Below are 11,541 nucleotides of genomic sequence, written 5' to 3'. Positions count from 1 at the left end.
CCCCCCCCCGCCAAGCATGAAGTGAAACCAGCGTGCGCGCAGGCCGGGCTGCGTTGATCAGCGCAGGGGCCTGGGCGATGAACAGTAGTTTGAGCGGGCTTTGAGCGGGCTTTGAAAAGTCGTGTTTTAACAAACAAATAAAAGGCCGTCCCAGTGCTGATACCGCTGGTCACAGCGGCACGGTCAGCCAGCGTTGGGACAAAGTCACGCGTGAGGGGAACGCGAGCATAGCTGTGCTCCCGCCGAGGGCACAGCGGCTGACGCATCTTCGTACCCGTTTTGCTTCTAAGACCCTCGACGTGGGATCTAGACTCGTGCACTTAGCCGGGCCCGGGTTCTGCATTCACACCACTGGAGGTATCGCATTTGCAGATCAGGCTGCCTGTAGTCTCTAAGCATATCCCGTTAAGCCCTGTGCTGTTTTAGTACGTGGGGTTTATTTTGGCGTTTCTGCTGGTGTTAAAACCATTAATTCTTTGTCTTCGGTAAGATTTTGATCTTTTTGTGGTGAAGGCAAGGCCTGGGCTTTATAAGAGTTTGGAAAGGCCAACCCTACAAGTGGGGAAAATGGATAAATGTGGTGCAGTTCCAGTGGGAAGCACACAGGGGTACCGGTGAATGGTTTCTCATGACTTTGCGTAGTTCTTGGATATATTTTTAGCGTGGCTTTAAAATCCAGTAAGGAAAAACACTCTGAAGCCACAGATCTACTTTCTTTTTGTTGTGTGAAACTATGCAGGTTCTGTAGAAACTGCTGAGAAGAATCTTTGCCGAATTGCTGATTATCTTGAGAACTGCCGTACTGTGAAGTGAGAGGAAGGAAAGTTACACTGAATTTCTTGTAATCCCTAGACCCAGTGCTTCCCCTGGTGACCCAAGGACTGTTTTGGAAAGGATAAAAGAGGGAGCAAAATCCCATCACCACAGGCAGACAGGTCCAGGCAAGGCTAGATTTGTTTCACTGAGCAAACAGCTGCTTACCTCCCCACCAAGGATGTGCCTTCAGAGCAATAGTCTTCTACTGCTCTCCTCTCATCCAGTTTCCCTTGTTTGGCTATAGCTGGCAGTGATTCCGCGCTGAAAGCAAGATGAGAGATTGTTAGAGCTGTAATCAAGTTAATATTATTATTATTAACTTTTTAATTACTATTGTTAAAATGATACCATAGGAAATAATGAAATTAACTATAACAAAAAGTACATTTATTTTGGTCCCGAGTGAAGCTAAGACAGACTAGTTTTATGGGTTCCTACTCACTAAGTGCATGATTGAAGCACTTGGTAAGGCAAAAGCCTTGCTCCATGCCGAGCACAAATTGAATATGCAAGTGGACATGCTTTTTGTTTTACGTTCATTCAGTCCTCATCACATTCTTAACTTCACGGTGTTGACAAAAGGTACCGCCTCCATAGCATTGCGGGTTTGGTATGGTCTCATTGGAAAGAGAGTTCATTAGCTTAAACCTCCCATGATAAAAGCATAAATAGTTCTATGCTTTTTGTCACTGCAACTTGACCTTTGCCCATGAATCACGCTAAAAGCATTTTTAAGAACAAGGTCTCAAAGCAGAAAAATGTGTGTTTAACTCAGTTTGATCACAAGTTATTGCTGGGTAGGAAGATACTGGTTGGTTTGAAAGCTGAACTGCAATTATAATTGTGTCATTTTACCAAAAAAAAAAAAGAAGGTAGGCAATACTAATTTTCCTCTTTAAACAACATAGTATGTATAGTATGTCATCACACTCCTTCTATCCTGGTAACTGCTTAGGGAAATTCACTAGTTCAAATGAATTGGTCTAAAATCAGTCTAACTCCTTGTGTTATTTCAAAAGTGCACTGATTTCTGTGACTAAATTTTGTTTCTGCAATTACATGAAATATTTTGGTGGTTTATATTTTGACAGTTTAATAAGCAGATATAATGGAAGTGAAATATTAAATGATAATCCAATTTCTCATCTTAAAGTATTATATTATGCCATTGTGAAAATAAACTGAGGAAAAATAAATTTGTTTGAAAATAAACTTTTCACAGTGGCAAAATCGTGCTGTCGTTGCAGTGAGGCTAAAAAAAAGGCTATTCTGACAACCTTGTTGTCAGAACTTTGGATTGCTATGATGTTAGCCTAACTTTAATGTTTTTTAAAGGTCATCAGTGAGAAGTGGAGAAATGGCTAAATTGACCCAGTTAATTGACAATGAAGTCTTCCGGGCTTATGCTACTTATACAACTATTGTTCTTCTAAAAATGATGCTAATGAGTCTTATAACAGCATACTTCAGAATCACAAGAAAGGTAAGAAATTGGGAATACTGTCTAGTAGAATAGATTGAAATTTGTATTGAAACACAGAAATATCACAGGTGTTTCTTTTCTTTTCAGCTTTCACATGCTGGCGCTGTTCTTTTTCTTCCTCCTCCCTCCTCTAATGATATTCTGAGTTTGGCGTGCTGGTGCTTTGTTGATCTCAAATGGATGACGTCTTTAACCTAATTATGAGATAATTATAAGACTGTATCTTACAGTTTCGTTTGACTTACTCTACCCTTCTAAAACATTTCTATTATTTTTAAATAAGAGTTTTTAATAACTGTAATTTCCACTGTCTTCTGCAGAAAGCTGGTGTCCAGGGTATCCAATTTCTAAAGCAAATACAATGTGATATGGAGCCATGTTACATGAATAACCAACTAGTAGGGTCAGAAGAGGGGATATGAAGTGGACTTTTAGGCATCTATAACCCTTTCATGCAGTAATTCTAAAGCTCTTTACATTCCCTAATTGTTTTAGCCTTCCCATTGCAGGTAGGTCATTATCTAAAAAAAAAAATCTGATTTTTTTCTAGAATGAGAGTCAGGCTGAAAATGTACGTGGATTGATGTGTAGGCTAGGTAGGTGTATGAAAGATCCACTGAGGTTTACTAAATAATGCAGAACCTGCATCTAGCTTAGGAGAGAGTGCTCATGGGAAGCATCATGTTGTGTTTGCCCTGGTCTTGGTCTTCTCTAGGCATCTGCTCATGGTCACTGTTGGTAACACTCGGTCCTGGGCTGAAAGAGCCCTGAGTTTGCCCCATATGGCTTTTCTTGTGAGATCTGCTTCTGCATGGCGGTGTGTGCTTCAAGGATTTTGTTGCAGTCCTTTAGGTGAAATGCTGCTTTTTGTTCCTGCTGGGTGCAAGAGAACCCAGCTGAACTGTTCTGTTGTTCATGAAGTCCTCATAGCACAGCATTTGAGCTGCTGCTGGTTTCTGACAGCTCTCTAGGTCTTTGGCACGGCTGAAGATTGAATCATAGAATCATAGAATCATTAAGGTTGGAAGAAACCTCTAACATCATCGAGTCCAACCGTCAACCCAACACCACCATGCCCACTAAACCATGTCCCTAAGCGCCTCATCTACACGTCTTTTAAATACCTTCAGGGATGGTGACTCAACCACTTCCCTGGGCAGCCTGGTCCAATGTTTAACCACTCTTTCAGTAAAGAAATTTTTCCTCACGCCCAATCTAAACCTCCCCTGGCGCAACTTGAGGCCATTTCCTCTCGTCTTTTCACCAGTTACTTGGGAGAAGAGAGTGACACCCACCTCGCTACAGCCTCCTTTCGGGTAGTTGTAGAGAGCAATAAGGTTTCCCCTCAGCCTCCTTTTCTCCAGGCTAAACAACCCCAGTTCCCTCAGCCGCTTCTTATAAGACTTGTTCTCCAGACCCCTCACCAGCCTCGTTGCCCTTCTCTGGACATGCTCCAGCACCTCAATGTCCTTCTTGTAGTGAGGGGCCCAAAACTGAACACAGTATTTGAGGTGCGGCCTCACCAGTGCTGAGTACAGGGGCACGATCACTTCCCTACTCCTGCTGGCCAGTATAGTAGACCACACAGCCTGTGCTATATGTTCAAAATAGGAGGCAGATGTTTGTGTCGTAACCATATTTCCTTTTGCTCCTGTGGAAGCATGTCAGATGTACTGGTCCTATATGTAGATACTGGTCCTATATGTAGATACAGCGGAGTCCTGTGTTAATGTTCATACCGTATTATGATCTGTATGTATGCAGGTGACAATTGGGCCTTCATTTATTTGGAGTACTTCGTTTTCTTAAGATGGACAGTAATATTACAAGCAGACAAATTAGTAAAGTAATTTTTATTTCCTATTTAATACAAAAAAGTCTTTAAAATGTTAAGAAAAAACGGAGGAAAGCAGTTAGTGGAGCCAGAGAAGGTAAAGTGTTGCTGATGCTGATACTGTTAACGTGTCTCCAGAATTTTTAGGCCAAGGATATTTCACAGAAAGGAGTCGAGACTGCTTCAGAAAGCAATCATGTAGCTCTCCTAAAATCAGAAGGTTTTCTTGACTTAAGCCTGCATAGCCTGAACGGTTCACAGAATGCATGTGTTACCATGTGTCAGCAAGGAGACGTCTACTGCAGTGTGCACTAACAGAATTAAATGTTGTTTTCAAATAGTGTCTTACAGTATTTGGTGGGAATAACGGGTCATATAAGTGGAAAAATTTGTACCTAAGAGGAAAGGGAGAAACTTATTTGGTCATAAATGAGAATGGGATGAGTCTCTTGCATGCTATTGCTGTGTAGACTTCTGAAGAAGGAAGGGATCCAAAAGAACTTTCAGATAATTTGTCAAGAATAGTGAAAAAGAGAATTAGGCAGAACAGACAGTAGTTCTGCCTTCCAGGTCCTTATGTTCCTTCAGCCCACTGGCATTATTTCAGGCTGAGTATCAGTCATCCGCCATGCTTGTCCATCTTAGAAGAAGGCTTTATCTACATGCATAAATTACATTACATTACTTTATCAGCACGCAAGCCACATACAGGCTAGGCTCAAGAAAGCAGTAATGCAGTGAACAATATTATTCCCCGTGCATTTAACTTCGGGTAAGTTATGTGAGGTTATAGAGGCATTAGTAAAAAGAGTGACCTTTATAGCAAGCTGCCTTGACTAGAAAAAACATTCTGGCTTCTAATGTCTCTTGTGTGTTTATGTTTGAAATAGGCATTTGTCAACCCAGAAGATACAGCATCATTTGGTAAAGGCGAGAATGCTAAAAAATATCTGCGGACTGATCCAGATGTTGAACGTGTACGCAGGTAATGCATAGCAGTCTTTAAAAATTATTTTAAATAGCAGAATAATACCAAATCAAGGAATTAATTTCACCCCATTCTCTTTGGCAAGCCTGTGTGTGTTTTGCTGTATGTAATAATCTAATACATTAATTTGTCTAAATGAACAAACCGTTCCACATTCAAACGGTTAGCATGCATACTAAAAATAAGAAGTCATTGTCTGGTTATAATAGCTAACTCTTGGATAGTATCCTGTATGCATGGGGGAAGTGGTGAGAAGATTGTAAAGTCCGACCGTAAGTTGATTTGGTATGAAGCAGTGTACATGAAGTGTAAATCAGCTTTCTATATAATTTGAACACCAGTTGCAATAATTGCATCTTTTCCTAAAATGTAAAGGAAGTAACAGGGAGAAGAGGAGTAAAACTATGTTAAAGTCATGGAACTCCAGAGTTGTAATGAGGGCGTTAATCTGGCAAATCGTATTGCGTGGGAGTCAAAGCCTTTTTGCTGGACTGAATCGAGGTTACTCACTGATGTGTCAGTTCTACAGGAAGGTTGACCAGCCTTCTGGAATAATGCTATTAATAGTATGGCAGTGTGCAACCTGCGGTGTATGTATTTTGTTTTGCAAGATTCATGGCAGAACGTAAGCTGTATTTCAGTGGGCTAAATGTTGCAGCTTATTTGATTTTATTTAGCTGATGGCAAACTTTTCAGTTACCAAAATCATAACTTTAGAGATGCTGTTTGATATACCTGTGCTAACAAGGAAAGCTTTAATGGAATGCTTTCCATATCACTGTTCCTTAATGAAGCTAACAGTTTATTTGCTATATATATATTTGTATACCGAAAACTTGAATGTGAATGAACTGTTCTCAGCTAAACCACCATTAGGGAAGATCTTGAAAATAAGTATCAGCTCTGATTTCAGAACAGTGCATCCTTACAAATGTAGATGCCTGTGGTTCCATGAAGGCTAGTATATTTCTGTATTTCTCTTCTGGATTAAAATCTCAGAAAGAAGAGTCTAATCTCAGTGGACCTTCAAGGTGCTCTGAACTTTCCTTTTCTCCCCCTGAGTGGTTCAGGGAGTCGTTAGTTGTTTAATTTGCTGATTGTTATATAAAAATGGGAGCTTTTTGGTGAGGAATAATTCCTTTCTATTTGTAAATTCTAAGAGGACGACTAAGTCGATGCTAACTTTATGACCAGATGCTCTTTTAACTCAAACTGTTACGTTAGAGAAATGACAACCACCTCAGAGAGTCATTTACACAGCTTAGATTTTTAAAACGCTGTGGTATCAAATCCTGTGTTGCTGTTTTGCAGAGCTGCTCAGACTTCCCAGACCTAGTAAGTCAGCTTGGTTCTAGTTACTCCATTGGTGTTGCAGCATCCATTTTTTTCTCCCAGCAATGGTTCTTAATGGAAGTTTCATCTGTTTTCTTTTTGTGCTGGTTTTGGCTGGGGTAGAGTTAATTTTCTTCATAGTAGCTAGTATGGGGCTATGTTTTGGATGTGTGCTGGAAACAGTGTTGATAACACAAGGATGTTTTCGTTATTGCTGAGCAGTGCTTACACAGAGTCAAGGCCTTTTCTGCCTCTCACCCCACCCCACCAGCGAGTAGGCTGGGGGGGCACAAGAAGCTGGGAGGGGACACAGCTGGGACAGCTGACCCCAAATGACCAAAGGGATATTCCATATGATATGACGTCATGCTCAGCATATACAGCTGGGGGAAGAAGGAGGAAGGGGGGGACGTTCGGAGTGATGGCGTTTGTCTTCCCAAGTAACCGTTACGCGTGATGGAGCCCTGCTTTCCTGGAGATGGCTGAACACCTGCCTGCCGATGGGAAGGAGTGAATGAATTCCTCGTTTTGCTTTGCTTGCGCACGTGGCTTTTTCTTCCCCTATTAAACTGTCTTTATCTCAAGCCACAGGTTGTCTCACTTTTACCCTTCCGATTCTCTCCCCCATCCCAGCGGGGGCGGGGGATGGAGTGAGCGAGTGGCTCTGTGGGGCTTAGTTGCTGACTGGGGTTAAACCAGGACACTTTTGCAAGCTTCATGGCAACAGATAATGCCACATAGATTTAGCACGGCTTCTCTTCTGCATAAGTGACTGGAATTTGTTCTTTTTATGGGTATAGAAAAGACATTACTTTCTTCTGTGTACTTTTTTTGGGGAAAAAAAAAAAGCTGGAGGATATGTTTCTTTGTAATGATAAATGAGTTCAGAAAGCAGCTGCAAAACAGCACCATGTTCTGATTCTAGTTGGCTGTGAAATATGACATAATTAGTAAGGCTTAGAGGTTGTTTCAATCAGTAAATTTGGCTGGAAGTATAATTTATCTAAAGAGGTAAAGGGAGCAGGGAAGGTTTAGGAAGAGGCATGTAAGAATACTTCAAGATCTGGAGTTCAGTCTCAACACATTTTTAGTAAATTATATTATGGTTTCAAAATTTCAAACATTTTTCAGCTATTTTAGTGCTTAGTGGTGAAGAAAATGAACCAAAAGCGTAACTGTCACACCTGTTAGATGCTCAAAAATAACATTCTTCAAGAGGATTGAACTTCATGAAGATTTGATAGAATGTTTCATATATAGGATATTTCGTATTTTCTTTATGGAGACTAGAAACTGAGTTTATGGGATTGGAATAGACCATCTGGGCCATGAAGTCTAGTAGTTGCAGTCACAGTCATCCAGTTAATTGATGTTCAGCTGAGAGAGGCTACAGCAAATTCCAGGTGTCTTCTTCCCTGCCTTTCCTTGCATTCTTGCACACCCAGGTGCACTCATATACCTCATGTAAGTCCCTAATATTACCTAGATCCTGGGGAAAAACTAAGACTTTCCATACAGAAGATGAGAAGCTTAAAAATGTGGGGTGCGGCAAGAGAGACCAGAGCAATGTCAGGTGAACATGCCAAAATCATTTCAGTAGTTGAATCAAGTCCCCACTGCAGAGGAAGCCAGCAGTTGTGTTAGGGCCTTAACAGTAGCATGATCTGAAGATGCTGAGAAATAATGATGCTTGAAGTGGTTTATTCAACAAAATGTAATACTGTAAAACAACTTTGCTTCTTTCCCCAGAGGCCACCTGAATGACCTTGAAAATATTGTCCCATTTCTTGGCATTGGACTGCTGTATGCTCTTAGTGGCCCTGAGCTGTACACAGCCTTGCTGCATTTCAGGATCTTCGCTGGGGCTAGGATCACTCACACTTTCGCATACTTGATCCCTCTTCCCCAGCCCAGCAGAGGTTTGTCTTGGGCCGCTGGATATGCAGTGACCATCTCGATGGCATACAGAGTGCTGAAGACGGCGTTGTACCTGTAACAGAGTCGTAGCTTCTGTGTACCATTCGACATTCCACGCGAAGCTTCCAGCAGTGTATGTTGATGTCTTGAATGAGCCAGCATGAGTTTTCCATGGTGACTGGAATTAATTTTTTAACAGAGGCTTTTCATTCCTGTTCAGAAATGCTTCTTTTTGGAGGAAAAAAAAATCCTTCTCCCTGTATTCCCTATTCATGGGCTGCATTGCCAAAATGTTAAATTGAATGTTCCCTTTGCGATTTGTCAAGTGCTTATGATTCTAAACAGGCGATGATGTTGTATTGATAGCATGTGTGGTAATTTTCTACAGATGCACTATTTTTGGCTGTAGCTCTGAAGTCTAAATCAATAAAGACAGGAAAAAAAAGTGTTTGTATTTTTGTTTTCATTTTGACTCTTCTCACTGCAGCCAGCAAATAGCATGTCACTATGTATCTGGAAGAGATTCCAATCATACAGTTTTTGAAGAATGTTTACCTTATAATAAGATATAACCAGTAATGCTAGCCTTGTTGTAAAGAATCTTTGATGAAATTGTTGTTTGTATAATCCACTTTGGGATTAAAAAACCCAAACACTTGCAGCTCAATTTCTCTCAGTTGAATAGATTAAAAAGAAAAAAAGTATTTGGGCTAGACTCTGTTTAGTGACACTGGTGAAAGTTTGAAGTGATTCTTTTTGTTGAAGTTACTCTAAACGTAGGTTTCGTGACTGAATAAAGTGTAGACTCTTCGTAGTTTTGTTGGTTTTTTTAATAAATTCAGCATAAATGAGTGACACTTGCAAATGTATATATGAAATAATTCAGATGTGAATATATAATTAGTTTGCATGTCATACTGTCATAAATATGTTGCTGATAGAAAATTTTGCTCTTTGCTTGTATCTTTTTATGGTGTGTTAGTTTGAAATATTTTCTTTAAAGACTCTTCCTGGTCTCTCTTTTGTTTTGTTTGGTTTTGTAGCTGTGGCTTAAATAATAGCACAAGATTTCAAGAGAAAAAAAAAGTGACCCAGAAGAGTTTTTATATCCAGTGTGCTGGTCGTTGATAAGTTTTAAATGGCAGAAGTCAGAGTGCAACATGCTTGGTTTATGCTTGGTTTACTTTCCTACCCCAGAAGCTGTGCTGCTAAGGGATAGCCCAGAGAGGAGCTGGAGAGTTCTCTCTGCTGCCTCCATATGCCAAAGGCTTTGCTTTTCTCTTCTTTTAGCGTGGGAGGAGTGGATGTAGTACCGCAAGGCATATCACAGGAGGGCCTACCTATCTACCCACAGTTGTGAGATGAACCAGTGGAAGTCCGTGCAGTGTTGCGTTAGGCTGTAACTGAAGAGGGTTGCGGGAGTCGTCAGGAAGGGTACAGACAGACTGCTTTAAATCAAGGAAGGGAGATTTTTATTGCGATTCAAGGGTAGTGTTTAAGTCATGTCTACTAAACAAGAGAAGGGTGGGACCTGAAATCAAGAAGTTAACATTGATTTACCAGAAATTAAATCTCACTAGCGAGTGAAATACTGAAGAGCTGGATCCTCTAGAAGGAGGATGCTTACGAGAGGAGGATTAAAAGCAGAACATTGTGGAGCTTCAGTTCCTGAGATTGCTGAGTAAGCACACATCACCACCTCTGGGTTACCAGGGACTCCAGCGGGAAACATGGGCTTTCGTGTTTCTTCTCCTCACATCTTTCTCCACCACTTCCTACCTGTGCTGTTTTCCTCTTATTCTTTCTTTGCTAGCTTTTCATGGGATCTTGAGACCAGCTAACTTGGATGGTATCATTGTAACAAGGTAAGATTGACCATCAGCTCCTCCTAGCTTGAGAAAGACTAGTGATGGAGGGAGAAGGGGCCAGACTGGGGCCTTGAGCTGGGGCCCAAACCAGTCGTCAGAGACAACTTGCCAACTCAGATTGATCTGTCTGTGGCTAATCTGGCTCCTTATATTGTAATACCAGCATCTAAAGCTGTATTTCCCTCACTTCTCTGTAGCTTGCCTCTTCTTTCCAGCTGTGTGTCTTTCTATCAATTTAAAACAATGGGAAAGTAGCCATCATGCTGAGGGACCCATTTGAAATTCAGCAGCAGAGCGAGCCCTTTCCTTTAGCACCAAAAAGGCTCCTTTGACAAGCCTAGTTGTCGTTGCCAGATATATCCAGGAACAGCACTTTTAACTCCTTTTGCATCAAGCTTCTGTACAGCAATCTCATTCTGAAGAGAATTACCTGGAGCCTGTCTTTATTTCTGTGATCTTACATTTGAAACAAAACTAGTTTTAAATCCCTTCCATTTGCTCAGTGGTTTCAAAGCCCTGAATATACACTCACTATGTGCTGAGAAGTAGAAAAGATAAGTGGAAACCCTTAGAAATACCTAGAGTGATTCAATATTATTCTGTGTTTCTCTTGCGTTTATTTTAAACGTATATTTTATTTTCCTTTGCTCCCACAAATACAATCTGTGCATCTGGGTGGGGTACGTGCTCAATCTGGGAAATCTGCCTTACCAGCTTCAGTCAAACTCTGAGTGCCAGCTCCGTGGAAGTGTGTTGGAGTTGTCTTTGTCAAACGGCTCTTGCATTTCTCCAGGCCATGCCTTAGAGAGGTATACTGTACCTGTTCTTGTACAGCTGTAAATTTTAAAAGGTTAGCTTATTTTCAGGAGAACTAGTAAAGGAAAAAGAGTGTATTAGTTGAATGTATTACTGAGCTAAACTGAATTTTCAGCTTTTAAAACATGCACATGTGGATTTTGGACTGCTGTTACCAGGTTCTGTTACAAAATCATTAAATGAAATAATCTAACTGATGAAATGACTGGGTGTTATCAGCAGGTATGCTGCTTTTGACCTGGTGAAAGTACAGAAAAGGCTAGTCCATGGGAGACGTATAAGAAGAGGTCAAACCAACGTCTTCTAGGCTTCATTTCTGTTCCTTATACCTGTTATTCCCACCACTAATCTTAGGCGACCGGAGAAACTACAGGTTTTCTTTTCTCTGCCAATTATTCCTGGCATTTTATATTCTTACTTCTCCAAAGTACTTCGTGTGTCTTTGAAGTGGCTCTAATAGTTGACCATGAGGTACTTTAAAATGCTA

The 11,541-nt window shown here is 40.9% G+C and overlaps 1 protein-coding gene across 1 annotated transcript in view; it reads left to right on the top strand.

The window, feature by feature from the left end:
- Window positions 1–8,808, top strand: part of MGST1 (microsomal glutathione S-transferase 1) — a 9,487-nt gene extending 679 nt beyond the window's left edge. Inside the window, exons 2-4 of the mRNA XM_009332848.1 lie at window positions 2,152–2,299; window positions 5,024–5,118; window positions 8,203–8,808. Coding sequence (XP_009331123.1) covers window positions 2,174–2,299; window positions 5,024–5,118; window positions 8,203–8,449 — 468 coding nt within the window. The 5' untranslated portion in view covers window positions 2,152–2,173 and the 3' untranslated portion in view covers window positions 8,450–8,808. The remainder of the gene's footprint in view (window positions 1–2,151; window positions 2,300–5,023; window positions 5,119–8,202) is intronic.
- Window positions 8,809–11,541: the final 2,733 nt, after the last annotated feature.

Source organism: Pygoscelis adeliae, unplaced genomic scaffold (assembly GCF_000699105.1).
Source record: "Pygoscelis adeliae isolate BGI_AS28 unplaced genomic scaffold, ASM69910v1 Scaffold38, whole genome shotgun sequence".
NCBI classification, from domain to species: domain Eukaryota; kingdom Metazoa; phylum Chordata; class Aves; order Sphenisciformes; family Spheniscidae; genus Pygoscelis; species Pygoscelis adeliae.
The sequence above is the reverse complement of the archived record's forward strand: the minus strand, read 5'-3'. Positions and strand labels throughout refer to the sequence as shown.